Genomic DNA, 25,060 nt, shown 5'->3' on the forward strand with positions numbered 1-25,060 from the left:
AATCACTGCTGGGTATCTATAGCAATGGACGCCTATCAGAGCTATTCAATTGTTTCTCTGATTAGCTGCGGCAGTCACATTTTTTTCGCAGCCTCCAGAGGTGTGAGAAAAAATGTGTTAAAAAGTTCATTGTTTTGGCGCCCAAAGCACCCAAACCTGGACTTTGGACGCCCAGTCAAGCTCTTTAGAAGGGTTTACAGCTTTGCACAGCTAAACTCAGAGCTGCCGGTGCGTTAACTACTAATGGGTGGCTGATCGGGGCAATAATTGGATAGTTCAGACAGATGCCTACTACTATAGACGCCCAGCAGGGGACGCGCGCCACAATTGAATCGGCCCCATTGTGCATTAGGAATCAAGCATTAATGAGAGTGAAGACAGGTAGCATTTTAGCAGCATAGAAACCAGTATACTGTACCTGGTGTGTGGGAGAATGCCTATGAGACTGGTATATTCAAATGGTTTCTGCAAGGTATCTGCATTCAGTGCTGCAATTACAAAAGCTGAATGTCTTCCGTTTAACACCAGTTATGTGTGGTCATATCTTAGTTGGGAATTTTAATGCCTGTGACATTTAAATATAGACAGTAAAGCTGAAGTTGCAATGTTCTTGCAAATTTAACCCAGGAGTGGATTAAGAAATTAAAGTAAAAAAAAAAAAACCCAGCATTATAAAACTATTTCATGGCAGAATATGGCCAATCACGCCAGTGCTTAAATGTAATAATACGTTTTTCTTTTTTTTCTTTTTTTTAAGAAACAGTACTCTAAATATTATAAACAGCTTATATGGCGGCAAAGTTGTTTAATGTTACAATCCAATTTTCCATAAAGAGGAAGAGAAAAATAATATGTGTTGATAGCGGTTAATTTCTAAAACAAATTGGAAAACTGATTGGTATTTCATTTAATAGATTGTTCCAATGTAAGGGCATTAGCTACATGACTAACATGGGCAGTCAATAAATCAATAGCATGGATGTGAAGGTATCCGGTCTTTAGGTCGACCTCACTTAGGTCGACATGCATTAGATCGACATAGTCGGTAGGTCGACATGGCAAAGGTCGACACATGAAAAGGTTGACATGAGTTTTTTTAAAACTTTTTCTTACTTTACTATCCACGTGGACTACGACTGGGAATAGTGAAAGCGAGCCAGAGCGAAGAGAGCCATGAGAGGGGACACGGTGCACTATTTGGGGTTCCCAGTCACTTTCAGAAGAAAACGACACCAAACCCCCCCCCAAAAAACCTCAGGTCGACCTTTTTCCATGTCGACCTCATTACCGTGTCGACCTATTCCAGGTGTCGACCAATATTGGTCGACCAAGTTAGGGTCGACCCAGTGATCCACACCCAGATGTGAAATGCGTGTACACCAATCACTGTAGCGTCTCACGAATACTGGGAAAGTATATCAGCCTCAGCAATACATATGGCATCATTATATAGTATATTCTCAATTATTTTACTTATGCATTAAAAATGGGAAAAAATCCCATCAATTCAGCAAAATAAAATAGAATAAGAAGGTGGAACATATCAAGACAAACATAAAAAGTAATGCATTATTATACATTCACATGCTCAAAATCAATGATGTCTGCCGGAATAAAAAAATAATTTGGCAAATGTAATGAATAGCACTGAAGCCAGTCAATGTTTTTGTTTTAACGTTAAGAGTGTGAGCACTAATAAGATGAGCTGCCAATGTATTATCAGAGAATTAGCACAAAATAAGAAATATTTTCTTTCTAAATGACTAATTATATCAACTAATCTCCGTTCTAGAGTTTAGTAATATGCACCTTATTAGATGATTAGAAACAGCAGAGCTGAGCTGCAGATTTGTGGGTCCAATACACCCATATCTTCCCAAGAGGTTTTATAGTCATTAGAAATCAATGCCCTCCAGTAACTAGGGATGGCCATCAATGGTTGCCATTGATGGTGAAACTGTGAGTAGCCATTGATGGTCACTAAATATGCTATGGGAGACCATTGATGGTTTCACCCATCGGTGGTCATCCATGTTATTTTTGTGAATGACCCGCGGGCCAATTACAGCCCAGGGACGGGGCTTCATGGGTGTTGGGGGCAGAGCTAGGCTCCGAGTCCCAGCACCTTGGAAAATGTTTTATTTGTTTATGCTGTGCCATCGGTGGAGGGAAACCATCTCGTTCTCTCCCATCGATGGCAAAAGCATTCAACATCGGCCATAAACCATCAATGATTAGGAATCATCGATGGACAGTGACCATCTCTACCAGTAACCCTCATGGTGGAAGACAAATCCTGTACAAGCTGGTGGCAGAAGATGCAGCTGCCTTGGGTGCACTAAAACTGGGGGAATGAGTAATAGGTCTGTTTTTGTCAGATCTGAATGGGATCAGCACCAGCTGAGCAGATTGCGGAAGACCCTACCAAATAGAAAGGGATGGTAATAGCAGTACATATTAAACTAGTCAACTCAAATGCTATGTATGTAGAGGAGACGCATGGGCTCTGGTTTCTAGCTTTGTTTGTCGTATGAATCGTGGAAGAGGCTGCTCAAGTTTGAACCTCTCCACATACACATAGTTAAACAAAGGCAAAAATTTGCATTATCAATTAATTACATAATCAAATGACAAACAAAACACATGTTCCTTATAAATCACAGAGAACGTACATGCAGCAATGCAAGTTCCCCGCTTAGGCACTGCTAATACTGCATTGTCTTCTGCAAAAACATGATACACTGGGCAGGCAACGGAATAATCATACAGGCCGGTTACTCCAATGAAATCAAGGTTCACCCAACGTCACCTTCAGAGTAAAGTGCGAGCACCTTCCTTCCAGTTGAACAAGAAAAAACTTCAGAGCAGGTGTCTGAGGAGGCGCTGGCTGCACCCCAGTTCCAGGTAGCGTAAAAATTTTATTGACTTCATGTTTATGACATGTTTTATGTCTGAGATCAGTGTTACGTGTGAAACACGTTCCTAGCCACCGTGTTCTGCAGTGTGAAATACTTTTGTAATTGGCCTTGATATGACCTGGACTTCTGGATGTTAATTTAATAAATAGCACTGTAGTCCCCATCTTATTGCGCTAAAAGGACTGGTCGCTATTTATGACAATAACGCAAATCATTTGTGATAGCATTTTAGGTTCTCTTGGTGACTCCTAACCAGGGTCGGACTGGCCCATAGGGGTACAGGGGAAACCCCCAGTAGGCCCCACTGCCTGGGGACGCTCTCCTCCTCTAGTGATCAGGTTCCAGACTGTTCTTGAATTATAAATTTGACATATGTTACCTTATACTGCACAGGACTATGATGTATTCTCTACAGTGCATTGCCAATATTTAACTGGTACATTAATATGCATGCACTAGCAGTATTTATATATTTGTCAAGGGGCCCAGCCCACGCACTCACAAATGGTTAGGCAAACCAGTGTGGCAGCTGGCCACACCACCTCTGGAGACTGACCACACCCCTAAACATGGGCCCCTACCACTGCATTACCCGGTGGGCCCTTCCTGACCCAGTCCGACACTGCTCCTAACCAGATCATCCAGTGACCCAGCAATGCATAGACACCACTATCTACATCTGCCTCTATTCCTGACTTCCCCATAGTGCTCCTTCCTATAAACTGAGTGTAACTTGAAGCAAACTGAGCTAGAACTTCTAACCATGATAGACTATGCTTCAGATCACAGGGCATATGGTAAAGTTGCCTGATGCTGGCACTCTATTTGCTCATGAGCCTTTAACGGTCTGTATAGTATTGGTCTATTATCATAGACCCAGTTGCCCATCACATTGCCAAGGTGTCATTCCACAGCCCTTCATGATTATCACAGTGGGATTATACAGAGACACATCTGCATGCTCAACAAAATTACAAAATATAATACATTTTAACATGACGTGTAAAAGGCTAACAGATAACATGTGTCCTCTGATGACGTCAACAGAAAGGAGGGGACTTCATAAATTCCTTGGCCAACAAAGGGTAGGCTTTCAGTCTCAGAAGACATGGATATACCTCCACTACTCCAGCAGCAAAAAAAGTCTAAGGTGCCCAATACCCGGCGACTTGATATTTCTCTGTTTCACTGAAAAGAGCATCTGAGAGATACGAATGGTTATTTACTTAAGATCAGACACTGATCTTTATTTTCATTTATTTGATATTCTATTTTTTTTCTTGTAAAAGTATATTAAAAATGTAAAACGTAATACGTGTGTGGTACAGTCCCCGGAAAGGTGCACACAGATTTACAGAGCAGGAAATAGTGGGATCCGTTGCTGCTGGACAAAGTTGAAGGCCCTGCGAGCACCTCTGTAGGATGGTCTTGCTCTCGGTGGTCTTCAAGTCATTGTGGAAGCTTCTCATTTGTTTTCAATCAGTGTTTGGACCTTGTGAACCAGTTCCCGGGCTATCCTCAGAATCAACTGTGCATCATGATGCTCTGCCATCTCTACAAAGACAAGATTGGAACGCTTATGTCAATGTATTCACACTGTTGTTTTATTACATGCTATTGGTTTATTCCAATGGGGATTATATTGTACAAGTCATGGTGCGGTAACAACTTTGGCACCATGTGGGATATGATCAGAGGATATCAGCACTATTCCTTCTCTCTTTCTTAGGTATGTTACTAACAAAAGCTTCATAAAAACTTAGCAAGCTTGCAGTATTCATAGAGCTTGCCCATGTGCCTGTGACTAATATACAATGGCACACACAGCTCCAGTGTGATATTTGCCTAAGGGCTCATACACGTAGGTGTACATATGGAATACATACGAATTACCGGTGACTGGGATGCCGGCCGTCAGTATGCCGACAGCGGCATCCAGGCCACCAGTATGCCGGCAGTGGGGCGGACACTAGTAAGCCCCTTGTGGGCATGGTGCCTCACTGCGCTCGGCACAGGTTTTATTCTCCCTCTATGGGTGTCGTAGACACTGACAGAGGGAGATAAGCCTTTGCCGCCGGTCTTCCAGCGCCGGCATTTTACCATGAATCGGGATCTTGGCGACGGTATACTGACAACCAGGATTCTGAGTAGTGGTATGCTAACCGCTTCCTGTATATACACATCGGCATATTTCATTTTACTATAATTGTGAAAATGCTATCAGTCACAGTGTAGACATATTTTGTATTCTGTCTTCTCTTTAACATTGTGTTCTGACTCAGAGGTGGACGCAGTTGCAGCAATTTTATGCTAATGCTGCAGACGATGGGCTTCCTACTGAGACGGTGCTAATCCGACGCTGTATGTGAAAAGATGCACCACCGGACATTGCTCCTGCCCTTACAACTGGCGCCAGTGTACCTATGACAAAGACGCAGTCACTGGGCGTGACACGCCTGCAACCCAACCACGTCTGGCTAGCTACCCCTGTTACCTCCCAGGAACGCCCACAGAAGTTGCCTCTTTGTGCATCCAAATTCGTTCTGTGACCACTGGAGTGCATATGTTGTGCGGCTCAGACGAAAGCACAGACTATACATATTGGCTTCTTGTGACGAATGCCGTCCCTATGTCCACCAATAAATGACGCCTGTTCTTCAAAAACTCCCCCCCAACATAATATGTAATATGTATATAAATAAGAATTCAACTAGCTTGATGAGTGCTGTATGCTGCAGGCAACCCTGAAATTGACAAACTAAAGACTAAACACTTGTCAAACAGAGTACAAGTCTAATTGCTTTTAGACTACCAATGCCAAAGTACACTTTGAAATATTGCCCAGTTTATGATAATTATTCTGATTAGCAGTGTTTAGTATTTAGAGTGTGCACCTGCATTTTCTATTTTTCCATGTGTATGAAGCCTAAGAATGAAGGCAAAGGTAACCAAATTCACACATCATAAATGTTGGGAAATAAGTAAAATCATATATTATTATGACTCTAAATCCCCGTACACACAAGGAGAGATGTGTGCTGAGCGATCTGTCACAGACCGCTTAGCACACATCTCTCCCCCCGCTCAGCACTCAGCGCGATGTGTGCTGAGCAAGGAAGGGGGAGGGGGGGGCGCTCATTTCACCCAGCGGTGAAGTGAGCGACCTGACTAGATTGTGCCTGCATGCAGGCCAATCTAGTACCAGCGATAGTGATGCACGGGGCTGCGCATCGCTATCGCTGGGGGGCATACACATGGAGAGATCCGTGGTTAACTTCTAAGCCAGGCATGTCCAAACTGCGGCCAATCCAGCTGTTGAGAAACTACACATCCCAGCATGCCCTGACACTGCTTTAGCATTCTCTGACAGCAAAACTGTGTAAGGGAATGCTGGGATATGTAGTTTCACAACAGCTGGAGGGCCACAGTTTGGACATGCATGTTCTAAGCAGATTGCTTACATTTTAAGCACAGATCCATCTGTGTGTACCCCCTTTACTGTACTGCTTATAAAATATTTATTTGTACAAGTTAAAAATAAAGGAAGGATTCTTACGTGTCATTTAAAATGATAAAAACTTTTTCTTTTAAATGCTTGTGTGTTGCTTACATAGGCGTGCGTACGGGGGGTGCCTGGTGCGCACAGGCACCCCCTAATGTCCGGCACCCCCACACGCCAGGTCCTCAGCAGCCGCCTGCCGCCACATCGTTCACATCAAAAGATGTCTCAAGCAGGCAGCGCAGAACTGCCTCCCCTAGCCCTGACAGGCTCCCTCCCTCAGTCCGTCCCCCTCTAGGCATTGGCGGCAGAGGCGTAACTGCCGGAGACAATGGAGTCGGCTGCCTCCTTTCATTGTCTCCGGCTCCGTGTGCTGCTGAGTCTGACCTGTGAGTTGTTACTTGGGTGGCTTGCTGATCGGGGCATTATCAGGCTCGGCATCAGTGATGCCCGCTCTAGTGACTAGCCCTGGTAGCCCAGGGAAGCAAGCTCCGCCTCCCAGATGACACGGGGAGCTGGCCTGGGAGCTGCGTGCACGGTTGATTCTATATCGGAGTGGGAGAAGGGACCTTCTGACGTACCAAGGGGAGGAGACCCGTCACCAGGGGGAGGAGCTACGACCGAACAAGGTACCCGAAAAGTACCCTTGCGGGCTCGCTTCGCTCGCCACGCTTCGCTCGCCACGCTTCGCTCGCCACGCTTCGGGCTCGGTGGCTCGCTCCGCTTCGCTAAAGGTAATAGTTGGTGGCGTGGATAGGGGAGCAACAGTCCCGCATGCCTAGCTCCTCCCCCTTGTGTCGTGGCTCCTCCCACTGACGGAAAAGGTCCCTTAGGCCACTTGGATCTAGCCTCAACCCTGCGTGCACTGTGTGTCACTGTGAGGGATAGGAGAGCCTGAGGCATCTTGGCTGGGCTCGTGTAACTGGTGGTAAGTGCTGCTATGCCTGTGTCAGATCAGATGTTAAATGACAATGTGTCCCTGAGTGCTTCTTCCAACAACCATTCCACTGGAGGCTGATATAGATGATTTAGGGCCGAGTGGTCCCAAGCAAACATGTGGGGGTAGGTAGTGATGAAGACAGTGAAGGGAATGGAGACCAGGCTTCTAATCTATACTGATACAGTCTCTGCTTCTCTCCTGTGTCTTCTAGCAGCTACTGTATAAAATGTGTTATTTGTTTAATTGCATGTTTCTGTGTAACCATTATGATGCATTTATTTGTATATACAGTATATAGAAGGTTATTGGGGTAGCAGAACAGTGTGTAAACAGCATTGTGTTGTACAGTGCTGTTATTATTTAAATCTAGAAATGATTCTGACATTTGCCAGTATGTGTTTATGTGAGTGTGTTTTGCAGTGATAATGCAATGTAATTAATGCTGGGCACAGAGGACCTTCAGTCACCACTACGCCAGTGTCACTCATTGCTCACAAGTTGGCCACCCCCTCGCCCAGGGATTGAGTGCTAATGTCCTGCTGACTGTCTGTTTTATTCTTCATAGGTGGATAATGGAGATGGGGCCTAACTCAGACCTGATCGCTCCTCTGCAAATTTGCAGAGGGCTGCGATCAGGTAGTTGCCGTCCATAGAGAGTGCCGTCCATAGAGAGTGAAAATCTGCCCCGTGCAAGTATGCAAATGCATGCGTACACCGTGCAAAAACTTCACCAGACAGCTGCAAATCCATTCACAACTCGCTCACCATCTAATGATTTTTCCAGTCTCTGCAGCCTGTGCGTAGTCCACGACTTACCCGTACACTGCGATACAAACAGGCTGATCGGGTCCGGAGCTGACATCACACACCCTCCCTGCAAACACTTGGGCACGCCTGCGTTTTTCCTGAGACTCCCACTTTACCTACGCCTAGCGATCTAAATTTTTGCACCATCCTGTCGCTGTTTGGCATTGCGCCTGCACATTGCAGTGCATATGCATGCGCAGTCATTCAATAATCGCCCACTTTGCGATTTTGCACAACAGCGATCAGGCAGATGCATATTTGTCATCAACTGCATTGAGCTGCGTGAGGGGTAAACTGTGCCAGGGTGAAGAGCTGCATGAGGGATAAGATGTGTGAAGGTTGTAGTTACAGGATGGACAGTGAATATGTCAATCCCAGAATATAGGTGCCAGCATGTTCAACATGCTATTTACAGCATGTTAGCCAGATCAAGAGCACAACTTTAAACATGCTGCCACCCCAATATGTTTACAGTTGTAACGCCGATCCAATTAAAATGCTCTAAGTAAGGTTAACCTTGTTTATATACAAACGCCTGCATTCTAGTATTGACGTAGTGTACCCATCCCATTCAGCCCCAACCCCCTCTTATTTTTGCATTCTTATGCTCTCCCAATAGTACTAATTGAAAAATAGTGCTAGCCACGCCTGTTAGACACGCCCCTCCTGCAGTGCTCACCCTAATAAAATGTGCTGCACTATGGTTGCTTACCGTTAAAAAACTTGATGATGTCTGTAAAGTCCATGTTGTTGTCTCGCACGATCTCTCGATAAACTTGTACCAAAGCTAGAGCAATGAACAGTACAAAATGCTCGGAGGAAATATGTCTGGCTGCCCATATAACTTCCCACACAGCAAAAACGTCCTCATACAGCAACTCTGCAGAACAGAAGACAGGGGACAACAGTTAACAGACTAAGGAAGAGGATAAGGAAGTAGTGCCAGCAAAACACATACAGTATGCTGTCCTGATCACACTGAACCCAAAAATTTATTCCCCCCCCCCCCCACTGAATTATAAATAAAAATCTATTTAGGGGTGGATGTAATATTGTCCGTGTCTGCAGCAGCAATTTTAATTTTATTTTTACACCCAAAACCAGGTTGGTTTAGCTGTAAACAAAACTTTACATTATACCTTGTGGCAAAACCAGCACTTCTGCAAACTCAGATCCTATTATATTCCATAGTCCACTCCAGAATTATCATCACCCTTCATGGAAATGACCTAAAATTAATATATGGGACGCAAACAAAGCTGCATGGCTATCATTTTCCCAGTGCTGTGCAACTAAGAAAAGCTTTTCTTTTGCAACATTATTAGAATAAAAAATAGGATACAAAAATATTGGTAACGCCTACTCTGGCATGAATAACAGCATTGGGCTGCTTTCTGTATTGCCTAACAAGCTTGGAGAACACTAGTACCCCTTTCATACCGCACAAATAACCCGGTATCGATCCGGCATAGTCGAGTCAGTGTGCGGTGTCAAAGCGCCATGTTGGATTTCCCGGGTCGCCTGACCCAGTAATTCAACCCGGGTTATAAGCAGTGTTATTACCGGGTTGAATACCGGGTCAGTGGCTCTGTAAACGGATTCCCGGGTCGAGACGATCCGGGACCCGTTTACAAGATAGGGAGAGACGGCGCTGAGATGAGCTCATCTCCCAGCGCCGTCTCCACCCCCGCCCCCTGCCGCTATGGCAACCCACCCGGCAATATGCCGGGTCTGGAAGCCAGCAGAAGAGGTAGGAGAGTCTCCAATCCCGGATCCCACCCGGGAAGGACCCGTTTCTAATTCCCGGGTAGGATCCGACATTGGAGATGTGAAAGGGGTATAGGGGGTATATTTACTAAAGCTTCCAAAATGCAAAGGTTGTGGTGTTGCCCATAGCAACCAATCAGATTCTGTCTTTCATTTTCTTGGATGCAACAGAGAAATAATAGGCATAATCTGATTGGTTGCTCTGGGCAACATCACCACTTTTCATTTTTATAAGCTTTAGTAAAGTTACCCTAGTTGGGGGATCTTGGACCACTCCTCCATACAGAACATTCCCTGTTCCTTGCTGAATTTGTTTATTTCTTGTGGACTGTGTCCTTAATACACACAAGTTATCAACTGGGTTCAGTTCTAGAGACTGAGAGGGACATGGGAAAACTCTGATTTTCTGATCCGTCAACAGCCAATTTGAGCATTCTGGTACATGCAGGTTTCATCCTAAAATCTCCTGGTATAGAGCAGAATTCAGTATGCCATTGAAGAGCCTTGAACAACTAGCAGCAAACAGCCCCAAGCATCAGTGATCCACCATCATATTCCAGATGTTTTCCTTTGTACACACTCCCTATTTTTCCCCAAACATGATGATGGTGTGCATCTGACCACATCACACGATTCCATTTATAATTCCAATTATATTTTTCAAAGTTCATTTTGTGTGTTGCTGTTAGAAAAGTCTTCTTTTGTGGAAGGCATTAGACAGTGGATTTTAATACTCTGATCTTTGGTCTCGGCTACTACATTTTTTATAACCATTTCCTCATTTGTGCAAATGGCATCAATGCTTCAAAAATGGCCTCTTACAAAGGATCTTTTAATATGGTATTTATGATTGTTGTGCTCTAGTACAAGAAACTATAAATACAGGTATTAATAAGAGGGGAAGGATAGTCAGAGTATAGAGCTAAGGGGTAATTCCCTGCAGTGACTACATCCACAGTAGTATATAAAATACCTCTTTTGAAATCAAGAAGAAACCAGCGATAACAGAAGTAGAAATGTGTGTAGTCTCCATTCTGGTGCATGAGTTCAAACAGCTCAGAGTCCAAAATCTGGCAAAAGAAAATCAACATCTGTTACAATGAAATGTCTAATGTGCCCCCTTGTTATCTAAATGAAAAAGATACATCACAAGATTTCCCATATGTTAACTTCCATTAATAATTCCTCAAAATATCAGCCGTTAGCCTTTAATTAAACAGACTGAGGCAAGGCATCATGGGAGAGGGTTTTGGGAACAAGGTCCCTTACTTTTTTTCCACGCCCTGTGAAATGTCCGTATTAAGCTGCTTTCCTACAATGCAAACCACTTACTCCAACAATTTACAGCATAAAAAATGTACTCCGCATCATCTACTGACTGGCAACTTAAGAGTTTTCCTGCTACAACTCCTTCCACTGAGTGTTGCAGACACAGCCAGCTCAGTCTGCTTCTTACCCATAATCTCCATTTAGGGTTAGACGTACGCCAATATATTTTGGGGCATGAGAAATTCAGTCCTGAACATGTGTACAACAAATGCATCCGTGTGTAGCATGCATTTGCTGTAAAGTTGATTCTCCACTTAATCTTTGAAAGGCAGAAAAGGATTGGACTGTCAGCTGCTCTGGTGCCACACATAGATGGCTGTGGAGGTATCCTGTCCTCTGGTTCCGGAGACAGACTTGTCCTCTCTGCTCTATGGTGTCCTGAGGAGTGAGCCACGCTTATATAGAGTATATATATATATATATATATACTGTATATATATATATATATATATATATACATACACATATGTGGCTATTCTGACAATCATCTATAACCTCTGCCCCTGCCCCTCTGCTGTATAAAGGACGTCTAGACTTAGCAAACCTTACTTGGTACTTAATATGGAGTTGTACAAAACCTGCGCTGCTTCATAATTATATGCAAGCTGCCTTTTGCACAAAAATTAAGTATTTAAGGCAAGTCTTAACACAATGTGGGCTAAATATAATAGCCTCTGAGTTGCCGGAGGTGTGGGACTTTCTGAGAGTCTGCCCGTTTTTTTAAGCAGCGGTCAGGTTGGTTTTGCCTTATAAATAAATTATTGCTGCTTAAAAAAACAAACGGGCATTATCTTTCAAAAAGTCCACTTATGTGTGGGCAAAAGGCAACAGAGGAAATATATGGTAATGATGCCCACCTTTATTCTTCATTTTCGCCTGGTGAACATAAGGACTACTTATTATTTATCTCCCCTGGCCCATAGACAACTATGTATGGAGCAGCAGGGGAAAGGAGATACCTCTTGTGTAGCAGCCGATACAAGCCAAGACCCTGAGCGTGACTTCTACGGCAGTGGGGGCACAGTGTCACCTGACCCAGACATGAGAACAAAGCCACAGTACTAGCGGCAGGTATTGTATACCCCATGAGTGGCAGGCCCAACGGGACTGCCTAACTAGCACGGGCATGTACTGTACTGATTCAAGTGATCTCAGATTCACTGTGCTTGGGACTTGAAGTTTCACTAACTTTTACATTAATCAGCAACAGTAAGAACTGAATAAGTGTGGCACCGCACCATTTATTCTACATAAAACTGTACTTAGTAAGGGGCTATATATATTTGTATTTATATGTGTTGATAGATTCTTCTTATTGTAACACTACTTATTTATATAAAATATTTTTATGAATATATTCGCTAAGTCCTGGTTTCATTCAACCATATTGGTGTGTTGCTTATTATTATCATCAGCGCTGGTCCACAATCTAGTATCTTCCATTTAGCCAATAGTCTCTATAAGTCCTGTTATTCTGGACAACCATTTCTTGTGCAAATCAGCAATTAAGGTGCTTTAGCTATATGCAGAAAAGCTAATGAATGTTCTTCAAGTTATTTGCTTCCAAACCATATCAGATATTGGGCTAAAAGGTGACAGACACTGTATATCCACAGATCAAAGATTCATGTAGCAAAATGCCTCTCTGTGGTAGATCGGGGTTAAAGAGTATGTGTGCATAAGGTACCTTGTGCGCCTATCGTCCTTGCAGACTGTTCCAGGTATCTCCTCAGCTTAGTAAGTCATAGTAAGCATTCCATAGCAGCCACAGCCACCTCCATATACACGCCACCGACAGCACCCAGCAAAGTGGAGAAAAGAGAGTGAGCGATGGCCGTCATTCACAGAGTTTACTGTGACTTACAAAGCCGAGGAGATACCTGGAACAGTCTGCAAGGACGAGAAGCGAAGCCATGAAGTGGCCTGTTGGTTAAACCATATTTTTTTAAATGATACAGTATGTAACTAACGGTGCATATATACACAATGCGATTTTCCTTGCGATATGGACTGTATAGTCCATATCAAAGGAAAATATAGTGCATATCGTACCATGGTGGTCATTCAGAGTTGTTCGCTAGCTGTTTTTGGTCGCTGCGCAGCGATCAGGCAAAAAAACGGCACTTCTGCGCATGCGTATGTGGCGCAATGCGCACGCGCGACAAACTTTTACAAAAGCCAAAGTAGTTTCACACAAGGTCGAGCGACGCTTTTCAGTCGCACTGCTGGCCGCAGAGTGATTGACATGAAGTGGGTATTTCTAGGAGGTAACTGACCGTTTTCGGGGAGTGTGTGGGAAAACGCAGGCGTGTCAGATACAAACGCAGGCGTGCCAGATAAAAACGCAGGCATGGCTGGCCGAACGCAGGGCGTGTTTGTGACATCAAAACAGGAACTAAATAGTCTGAAGTGATCGCAAGATAGGAGTAGGTCTGGAGCTGCTCTGAAACTGCTCAATCTTTTTTTTGTAGCAGCGCTGCGATCCTTTTGTTCGCACTTCTGCTAAGCTAAGATACACTCCTAGAGGGTGGCGGCTTAGTGTTTGCACGGCTGCTAAAAGCAGCTAGCGAGCGAACAACTCGGAATGAGGGCCCATGTGTATACAGCTTGCGATGCCAATGTGCGGTCCCACGGCATCAACATCACAAGAAAAAAGACTGTGCAGGCAGCCCAACGTTGACTATATCGGTGGTGCTGGGCTCCAGCCACATCACATAGTCAATGTCGGGTACTATGCACATTGCACCGTGTGCATGCACCTTAAGACTTCCATTTTATATTGCAGATCTGGGAGACACAGATGGGACCAGCATTTGGAGAGCATGCTGTTTCTTGTAGTGCCATTTGAACAGTACTGAAAGTAGGTTGGTACGGGGTGGTATGGAGTACCATTAAGAAATATGGTGGTGGTACGCAGTTCCACCAGCCCACCACTGGGGTATAATTTCTAAGGGGCATTTTTGTAAAATGGTGTCAGTGGCATAACTGTGTGTGGCATAATATGTTATAGACATTACGGTGTGTGGTATAATATGTAATAGGCATTACGGTGTGTGGCATAATGTGTAATGGGCGTTACGGTGTGTGGCATAATGTGTAATGGGCATCACGGTGTCTGGCATAATGTGTAATGGGCATTACAGTGTGTAGCATAATGTGTAAAGGGCATTACAGTGTGTGGCATAATGTGGCCATGCCTCTATTGTCATGTTGCCACTTCCTTAGTTTCGTGTGACCATGCCCCCTCATGCCACGTGACCAAGCCCATTTTTACTATGAGTACCACTAAGAAATTTTTTTTACTTGCACCACTGCATTTGAAGGACCTAGGGGTGACTCCAGGTAGGTTGGCTCTCAATTTAGATATATTTTGTTGGTGCTATTAACATGTGGCCTTACAGTAGACAACTATATGGCCCAGAATGGGTACTGTTATCATACAGTGTTAGGGACCACCACTATCAGAGAAGCCGTGACGTGGCCTGGTGGCTTAACCATATCATTGCAAATATATGTAACTAAGATCTCAGAATTTTCTACTACCATGTAGTGTTCAAATCTTATTACTAATACCCCTAGGTGTGCTGTGGAAAATCTGTTTTATGTTTAATAACTGGTAAGGAATAAGATTGCTAACTGGCAGAACACACTAGCACTAGTACAACTATACCACCTTCATGAGTCCTTCACAGTTTACCCCCTTCCTCTTAGTATGTAAGATCTCACAGGCAGGACTCTCATCCATCTTGTTCTCCCCTTAGCAGTACCTATGACTGACACTCTCTGCTCGCCCATGAGTTGGGTAGAGGAGCACTGAGTAGTGAACTGACTTACTGAACACTGCATGCCCCTTCTGGCCACAGCAAGCTGACCTTCTCCTGCCCCCGCTGTCTGTCCTAACTAGTCTATGGTGTGATGTCAATGTTTGTACTTATGCTACGTATTTATGCTGTTGTTAGCTGATGTGTATTGTACTTTTGCTGTATTATTCTGTTATTTTGCAGTATTTTTTATTTACCCCATTGTACAGAACTGTGGACACTTTGTGGCACCTTTTAAATAAAATGTACTAATAATAATGATAGCTTAAGAAACACATTTGTTACCAGAAGTGAGTTATACATTTTACACAAAATTATAATTGTTTATTCTATTATAAGTGAATTTAAATTTAGTAAATACAAAGACTCCACCTGGATCAATGATCTCATGTTTGCAAAGTGTACGTCCATAGCGCCTCCATTTGGAAAGTTCTGGGTCATTCTCTTCATAAGCTGAGTGAAGCAGCTGTACGCCAACAGATCTGTGGATGAAATATATCATTATAGGGTATGTTCATAGTTAATTAGCAATGGATCAGGACTTTTGTACATACATCAATGGTATCTTTTCGGGTCTGAGGAGATAAATAGCCTATTATCAGGAACTTATCCTGTATTCTACGTGTTAGCGCTCAATAACAGGGTCATTTACTGGATGAGAAAAAAGGGCTCTAACTGAATAGCCACGGGGCGTTAAAGCCCGAGGCTACCACCTTCTTTCACACCCGGTAAATGACCACATCTAATTGAATTCCACCCAAGTATAACTTAAAATAAAGAATATGTTTCTTGAGTTATTTAAACCGAACCATTAGCACATTTGATGATAATACAATAGCATTAGCATAACTGAACATTGGGCCTAATTCAGCATGGATCGCTATTGCTACTAAAAGTGAGATTTTTTGCAAACTCAACTGCAAAGAATCGCACAGGTAGTTGACGCCCAAAAATTAAAAAAATGCCACTGCAGTTTGCGATGCATCGCAATCCATACGCAAATCGGGAACATAAAAGGGGTAAATTCAATCTGGCCAAGCCAGAACATCCACCAATATACACCTGCTGTGATCGCAGATGATGTCAGAGAACCGCCGACCAAACGGTCATGACACGCCTGCGTTTTTGCCAGCACTCCCACAAAACGCGATGTTACCACCCCTAAACGCTCACTCCCTGTCAATCAAGGACCAATCGCATTGCTTTAAAATTGCAAATGAACTGTGATCGAAATGCAGCTCTGACGCGTGCGCATTACATACACAGAGCATGCAAAGTCTTTCGATGATCGTCCAAATGTCAAAATATTTCAATTGCGATCCATGCAGAATTAGGCCCACTTTGCTGTGTTTTTACTCAAGGTCTATTTTAATTTATTTTAATCTATTTCAAATCAATGAGAATTGATCTAAATCGATGTTGTACTTTCAGGGCTAAACACACATTTACTAACATTTTAAAAAATCACCTGTTAGTAAATCTGTGTTTTAGACCCTTAAATTCACCATTAATAGAGATCGATTTTCATTGATTTGAAACAGTTTAAAGGAAAAAAAAATAATGAAAACTGACCTTTAGTAAATACAGAGGAATTAATGAAGCAATCGCCGTTGTGAATAGTCGCAGCCTGTCACGCCATGCAGCATGCCATAATACAACATGCCACATCGCAGTAAGATGAGCATGGCTACATCTGTAAACCCCTTGGTTCTTTTGTTATATGGAATGTACTGCTATGGGTTTCAGCAAGACCGGTAGGTGGGACAGGGCCAATGTATATGCAGAACAGAACAGGGGGATCGTTCAGATAAGTAAACGCATCGCTGGGCCTCCATACACTATATTAAAAATGTAAAGGTGCCGACAACTATTCGTTATGCCCCTGTTTGTTACTATTAAATTGTGTGTTGTAAGCTGCACTATATGGAATTGCTGGAGTGTACTGTAGATGTTCATTTAATTTACTGATATATAGAGATGTGCACCGCAAATTTTTCGGGTTTTGTGTTTTGGTTTTGGATTCGGTTCTGTGGCCGTGTTTTGGATTCGGACGCGTTTTGGCAAAACCTCCCTGAAATTTTTTTGTCGGATTCGGGTGTGTTATGGATTCGGGTGTTTTTTTTTCAAAAACCCCTCAAAAACAGCTTAAATCATAGAATTTGGGGGTCATTTTGATCCTATAGTATTATTAACCTCAATAACCATAATTTCCACTCATTTCCAGTCTATTCTGAAACCTCACACCTCACAATATTATTTTTAGTCCTAAAATTTGCACCGAGGTCGCTGGATGACTAAGCTAAGCGACCCAAGTGGGCGGCACAAACACCTGGCCCATCTAGGAGTGGCACTGCAGTGTCAGACAGGATGGCACTTAATTGGCCCCAAACATCACATGATGCAAAGATAAATAAAATAAAAAAATTGGTGCAAGATGGAATTGTCCTTGGGTCCTCCTACCCACCCTTATGTTGTATAAACAGGACATGCACACTTTAACAAACCCATCATTTCAGCCACAGGGTCTGCCACACGACTGTGGCTGAAATGACTGGTTGGTTTGGGCCCCCACCAAAAAAGAAGCAATCAATCTCTCCTTGCACAAACTGGCTCTACAGAGGCAAGATGTCCACCTCCTCCTCATCGTCCGATTCATCACCCCTTTCACTGTGTACATCCCCCTCCTCACAGGGTATTAATTCGTCCCCACTGGAATCCACCATCTCAGGTCCCTGTGTACTTTTCTGGAGGCAATTGATGGTGAATGTCTCCACGGAGGAATTGATTATAATTCATTTTGATGAACATCATCTTCTCCACATTTTGTTGAAGTAACCTCGTACGCCGATCGCTGACAAGGTGACCGGCTGCACTAAACACTCTTTCGGATTACACACTGGAGATGGGGCAACTTAGGTAAAATAAAGCCAGTTTGTGCAAGGGCCTCCAAATTGCCTCTTTTTCCTGCCAGTATACGTACGGACTGTCTGACGTGCTTACTTGGATGCTGTCACTCATATAATCCTCCACCATTCTTTCAATGGTGACAGAATCATATGCAGTGACAGTAGACGACATGTCAGTAATCGTTGGCAGGTCCTTCAGTCCAGACCAGATGTCAGCACTCGCTCCAGACTGCCCTGCATCACCGCCGGCGGGTGGGCTTGGAATTCTTAGCCTTTTCCTCGCAGCCCCAGTTGCGGGAGAATGTGAAGGAGGAGCTGTTGACAGGTCACGTTCCGCTTGAGTTGACAAGTGTCTCACCAGCAGGTCTTTGAACCTCTGCAGACTTGTGTCTGCCGGAAAGAGAGATACAATGTAGGCTTTAAACCTAGGATCGAGCACGGTGGCCAAAATGTAGTGCTCTGATTTCAACAGATTGACCACCCGTGAATCCTGGTTAAGCGAATGAAGGGCTCCATCCACAAGTCCCACATGCCTAGCAGAATCGATCCGTTTTAGCTCCTCCTTCAATCTCTCCAGCTGCTTCTGCAAAAGCCTGATGAGGGGAATGACCTGACTCAGGCTGGCAGTGTCTGAACTGACTTCACGTGTGACAAGTTCAAAGGGTTGCAGAACCTTGCACAACGTTGAAATCATTCTCCACTGCGCTTGAGTCAGGTGCATTCCCCCTCCTTTGCCTATATAGTAGGCAGATGTATAGGCTTGAATGGCCTTTTGCTGCTCCTCCATCCTCTGAAGTATATAGAGGGTTGAATTCCACCTCGTTACCACCTCTTGCTTCAGATGATGGCGGGGCAGGTTCAGGAGTGTTTGCTGGTGCTCCAGTCTTCGGCACGCGGTGGCTGAATGCCGAAAGTGGCCCGCAATTCTTCGGCCCACCGACAGCATCTCTTGCACGCCCCTGACGTTTAAAAAAAAATTCTGCACCAAATTCAATGTATGTGCAAAACATGGGACGTGCTGGAATTTGCCCACATGTAATGCACCCACAATATTGGTGGTGTTGTCCGATGTCACAAATCCCCAGGAGAGTCCAATTGGGGTAAGCCATTCTGCAATAATGTTCCTCAGTTTCCGTAAGAGGTTGTCAGCTGTGTTCCTCTTATGGAAAGCGGTGATACAAAGCGTAGACTGCCTAGGAACGAGTTGGCGTTTGCGAGATGCTGCTACTGGTGCCGCCGCTGCTGTTGTTGCTGCAGGAGTCAATACATCTACCCAGTGGGCTGCCACTGTCATATAGTCCTGAGTCTGCCCTGCTCCACTTGTCCACATGTCCGTGGTTAAGTGGACATTGGGTACAACTGCATTTTTTAGGACACTGGTGAGTCTTTTTCTGACGTCTAGGAAATGGATATGCACCTGGCGCTAATCACTAACCAGAGTGAGAGCAGCTGAACTCTGAGGGAAGATCCAAAAACCCTCCAAAGAAGAATATACAAACAAAAATGAGACAGCGCTACCAACCTTGGTTTTTAGATTTAGGTTTATCTTTTTATAGTATACATGCACAAAGATGACAAAAAATATATTAAATATAAACAACGTCTGTGTACATTCTCGGTATCGCCTGCCTAGAGAAGTGGAACCTAGATGGTATTTGGTACCGGGGACACACTACCTCAAGAAATTCTCTAAGTCCCTGTGAACTAACGCCGGATACCGGACGCACGTCTAACACCAACACTGCTGCCAAGGCCTGGGTCATCCGGTTTGCAACAGGATGACTGCTGTGATATTTCATCTTCCTCGCAAAGGACTGCTGGACAGTCAATTGCTTACTGGAAGTAGTACAAGTGGTCTTCCGACTTTCCCTCTGGGATGATGATCGACTCCCATCAGCAACAACAGCAGCACCAGCAGCAGTAGGCGTTACACTCAAGGATCCATCGGAGGAATCCCAGTCAGGAGAGGACTCGTCAGACTTGCCAGTGACATGGCCTGCAGGACTATTGGCGTTCCCGTCTAAGGAGGAAATTGACACTGAGGGAGTTGGTGGTGTGGTTTGCAGGAGCTTGGGTACAAGAGGAAGGGATTCAGTTGTCAGTGGACTGCTTCCGCTGTCACCCAAAGTTTATGAACTTGTCAATGACTTCTGATGAATGCGCTCCAGGTGACGTATAAGGGAGGATGTTCCTAGGTGGTTAACGTCCTTACCCCTACTTATTACAGCTTGACAAAGGCAACACATGGCTTGAAACCTGTTGTCCGCATTTCTGTTAAAATAATTCCACACCGAAGAGGTGATTTTTTTTGTAATTTGACCAGGCATGTCAATGGCCATATTCATCCCACGGACAACAGGTGTCTCCCCGGGTGCCTGACTTAAACAAACCACCTCACCATCAGAATCCTCCTTGTCAATTTCCTCCTCAGCGCCAGCAACACCCATATCCTCATCCTGGTGTACTTCAACAGTGACATCTTCAATTTGACTATCAGGAACTGGACTGTGGGTGCTCCTTCCAGCACTTGCAGGGGGCGTGCAAATGGTGGAAGGAGCCACCTCTTCCCGTCCAGTGTTGGGAAGGTTAGGCATCGCAACCGACACAATTGGACTCTCCTTGGGGATTTGTGATTTAGAAGAACGCACAGTTCTTTGCTGTGCTTTTGCCATCTTAACTCTTTTCAGTTTTCTAGCGGGAGTGCTTCCATCCTCATGTGAAGCTGAACCACTAGCCATGAATATAGGCCAGGGCCTCAGCCGTTCCTTGCCACTCCGAGTCGTAAATGACATATTGGCAAGTTTACGCTTCTCCTCAGACGCTTTTAATTTAGATTTTTGGGTCATTTTACTGAACTTTAGTTTTATGGATTTTACATGCTCTCTACTATGACATTGGACATCGGCCTTGGCAGACGACGTTGATGGCATTGGATCGTCTCTGCCATGACTAGTGGCAGCAGCTTCAGCACAAGGTGGAAGTGGATCTTGATCTTTCCCTATTTCATCCTCCACATTTTTGTTCTCCATTTTTTTGCCTACTATACTGTACAACTATATACTGTTGGTCACCAAAATGCTGCACTGTACTACTATATATACTGCTCACAAAATGCAGCACAGATATGGAATGGATACTTGCAGTGACACAGACCTGCAAGATACAGCAATGGCCTACTGTACTGTACAACTATATACTGTTGGTCACCAAAATGCAGCACACTGAGCACAGATATTTGCAGCACACTGAGCACAGATATGGAGCTTTTCAGGCAGAGAACGTAGATATTGCAGCACACTGAGCAAAGATATTTGCAGCACACTGAGCACAGATATTTGCAGCACACTGAGCACAGATTATGGAGCTTTTCAGGGAGAGAACGCAGCCACGTCCTCTCCGTTCAATCTCCAATGCACGAGTGAAAATGGCGGCGACACACGGCTCTTTATATAGAATATGAATCTCGTGAGAATCCAACAGCGGGATGATGACGTTCGGCCGCGTTCGGGTTGACCGAGCAAGGCGGAAAGATCCGAGGCTGCCTCGGAACCATGTAAAATAGGTGAAGTTCAGTGGGGGTTCGGATCTCGACGAACTGAACCCGCTCATCTCTACTGATATACTGTCTACTGACATACTGAGGCTGATTCCGCTTTGGAGTTGGAGTTGGAGTTGTGTCTGCGACTATATGTTAATGCCAGTATCATCCCTTTCCCTGGTGTACAAGAGATGCTCACTAAGCACAGAGATGCCCACTTATAATAGAAGTACCACTTGGTGCATGTTTAGACACAACCATTGATAGCACCAGCCCTATGGTACCTTAGGTTCAGATTTGCTATCTGAGTATTGCCTTCTATGCGAGTGATTAAGCATCCGTGTATGCAACCACTTTAGCGACACGCCTATAACTAGCCAATAGTTCATCTCCGCGCGTTACCTCCTGTCACCACTCAGTGCATGCTTCTAAAATTGTTACTGTAACTCTGTAAGAACACAGCCGGGACGCATGTCCAGTGCAAGTAAAATACATATGCAATAAAATAAAAAGCAGTCAGCTGCATCCGACATTGACATAGTGTGAGGCTCAGGCCCATTGTGTTAGGTTAAACTTAGGGTACATTTAGTCATACCTGCCTACTCTCCCGGAAGGTGCGGGAGACTGCTGATTTCTGGGGTAGCTTCATGCATAGTAAAGTGGGCAGGATGGGGAGATAATACTGGTAATTGTGAGTCCATAGGGAGGGTGCGTGTTAAAATGCTGCAAATCGGGGCCTGATTATGTGTGAGTCTGGACCTGCCCCCAGAGCGGTCAGCTGCATCTCCTCTCCACACTTCTCCCAGAGAGGAAAAAAATCAAAGTCGGTAAGTATACATTTAGTGCATTTGTACTAACCATTATCCAGAATCACCATTAGTGGAGCCAGGAGGTCACACATCCCTTGAACGTAACCAACATCCAAGTGCTCCCACACGTAGCTGTATAAAATATAATCACAGTAAGATTAATGTGTGCTGGACCCAAACTTTGTATGTTGTATTTGCATCCACTACTAATAACCTCCTTCTGACGTCTGCACTATCTGCCTGCTTTCATGAGGTTTTTTTTAAGTCCTCTGTGATGGAACATACAAGATGACAGTGCCTTAAATCAATCATATTGTTTAATCTTAGTTTTTTATTTGAAAGCATGCTCTATGATATTTCATATTAGTGTTTTATACACCACTGTATTTGTATAATGGGATGCAGCTAAAATGCTGGATGTCGGGATCCCGGCGTTCAGGATACCAATGCCGAAATCGCGACAGCCAACAATGCCACCAGCTGGAATCCAGGCGCACTAGGGCTATTCCCACTCGTGGGTGTCCACGACACCCATAGAGTGGGAATAGATCCTGTGGTGAGCGCAGCAAGCCACCGAGCCCATAGTGTGGCGAGCGCAGCGTGCCCGCAAGTGGACTCTTAATGCTCGCCCCGCTGCCGGCATTCTGGTTGGCGGGATGCCGCTGTCGGGATATTGATAGCCGGCATCCCATCCGCCGGGATAATATATGTAATCCTGTATGAGTGTAAATGGAACTAGATCATTTCTGGTTGCTAAATATAGATGTTGGGTGGTCCACAGATCTTTAACCATAACTGGCCTGTGCAGTGGCAGCATAGCCTCTGTGGCCACAGTGCAGGGACCCAACCTTTCTTTACTGGTGGCTCCTCACAGTGCTGTGCGTGTAAGCATGGTGGCCATGCTGTGACTGTGCGAGCAATGACCACCAGAATGAGAAAAGGTAATCCTCTGGCAGGGATGGTTTAGGGAGATTGTACATTTAATTATCAACTTCAAGTACTTCAGTTGAGAGCACTGTGCAGTGATATATGTGGAGGAATAACACAGCTCCCAAGACACACACTGACATACCTACAACATTAAACATCATGGATTCTGAAAAGGCGACATGTCCTCTGCAAAAGTGGGCGTGGCTTTGCAGGAATGCCACTATTGCAAGCCACTCCTCCCGTTTACGTCACTGTCCATCGCTCTGTGAGTTGCAGGTCATGCCCCCAGTACCTCTGTCTCCTGTAAATAGATGCTGTGCGCACAGCATCTATTCACCCCAGCTCTAAGCATTGCAGCGAGTGATAGGGTCCTCGCAACTACCATTCCCCCCCCCCTCACTGCAGACACCTTGGTGGTGCTGGTGGTATTATTATTATCATTATATAGAGGAGAGGGGACTGTACATTGATAAATGAGGAGTAACACAGCTCTCAGCACACACTGATGCGTGGGATTATTATTATTATACTAGTATTTTGGACCTGTCAAGGTTTTTTTACTCTTTGCCTCTAGCTCTCTCCATCCTCTGCCTCCTATGTCTTTCTGTCCTGCTCTCTCTTCTCTTCTCGTCTCTCTCGCTCCCCCAGCCCCCATCACTCTCTCACCTTCATGTCTTATCACCTGTCTCTTGCTCTCTTCCATGTCTTTCTCTTTCTTTTCCATGGCTCTCTTTCTCCCCACATCTCTCTGTCATGTGTTAGAAAAATGACAGCTGGGAGCTGACTGGCTGGAGCACCATTTAACCAGTTTTATCACTCATGGGCCCCAATGTATCTTAAACCCCCAACCCCCTGTGTTTGTCACACAATCAGAGCATGAGTGTGGCCTGTTCCTGGGGTGGGGCTTTGAGTGAACGCACTCAGCTGAGGCTGACAGGCAGGGGGTGGGAAATTGCTGCATGGAGGCCAGACGATGGGGAATTATAAACTGTGCTCAGACACCAATTTAGCTTCTTGTGTTCAGGGTTCTTTTATGTCTCTGATTGGACATTGAGCAGAAATCTCCTATTATGTTGTGCCAGCAGCGCTATGTGTAGGTGGCGGAAAGATCTGGACTACTGTGATGAATTAATGGGAGGAATGCGGTGTGTACTGTGCTGACAGGTGTGTGGCATCGGGGAATAGGTGGCTGTTGTGCCAGCACAGGACCTTCTCTCTTACAATTCGGTGGCTGGGTGTGGAGTGGGCAACACACATGTGCTAAATGGTCACTTGACCATTGACCCTAGGGCTCTCCTAGTACAGAATATGAGTCTAAGGTATACGTGTGTGACATGACATTTACTCAGTCTATAACTTATACAATGCTCTGGAAGCACTTTGGAGTGCATGTATGATACTGGCACATATCATGCCAGTATCACTCTTCCAGCTTTGCCTCGTTATGTATTAACATCTCGGCTGCCGGAGAGGATGGGAGGGATGTAATGCCGCCTGAGTTCGGGGGCCCGTGCGGAATGCCGGCCGAACGCAGACATTTTTTTAAAGGGGCAATCACTTACAAGGCACAGCTTTGCCTTATAAGTGATTGCCCCTTTAAAAAAATATATAGGAGTTCGGCCGGCCACCAGCACAGCTGCGGAACTCGGGCGGCATTACATCCCGTCCAAGTAGTAAACCCCCCCCCCTCCTTGCTATTGAATGTATTGGGGACACAATTTTTTGGCATGGGCACTATTGTTGGCATAAACTGTTTGATAAAATGAATTAGGGTACTAATGTTTGTCATAAAATTT

At 44.7% G+C, this 25,060-nt stretch overlaps 1 protein-coding gene across 3 annotated transcripts in view; it reads right to left on the reverse strand.

Annotated features, from left to right (window-relative positions):
• Positions 1 to 785: 785 nt before the first annotated feature.
• The window catches only part of SGSM2 (small G protein signaling modulator 2), a 765,216-nt gene continuing 740,941 nt past the window's right edge, over positions 786 to 25,060 (reverse strand). For all 3 annotated transcript variants that reach the window (XM_063956036.1, XM_063956035.1, XM_063956034.1), the window contains 5 exons: positions 22,384 to 22,466; positions 15,454 to 15,563; positions 10,905 to 11,001; positions 8,877 to 9,044; positions 786 to 4,472 (listed from right to left, as the gene is read on the reverse strand). In XM_063956036.1, the coding sequence (XP_063812106.1) occupies positions 4,384 to 4,472; positions 8,877 to 9,044; positions 10,905 to 11,001; positions 15,454 to 15,563; positions 22,384 to 22,466 (547 nt within the window). In that variant the 3' untranslated portion in view covers positions 786 to 4,383. The remainder of the gene's footprint in view (positions 4,473 to 8,876; positions 9,045 to 10,904; positions 11,002 to 15,453; positions 15,564 to 22,383; positions 22,467 to 25,060) is intronic.

This window comes from Pseudophryne corroboree, chromosome 2, assembly GCF_028390025.1.
Source record: "Pseudophryne corroboree isolate aPseCor3 chromosome 2, aPseCor3.hap2, whole genome shotgun sequence".
In the NCBI taxonomy this organism is placed as follows: domain Eukaryota; kingdom Metazoa; phylum Chordata; class Amphibia; order Anura; family Myobatrachidae; genus Pseudophryne; species Pseudophryne corroboree.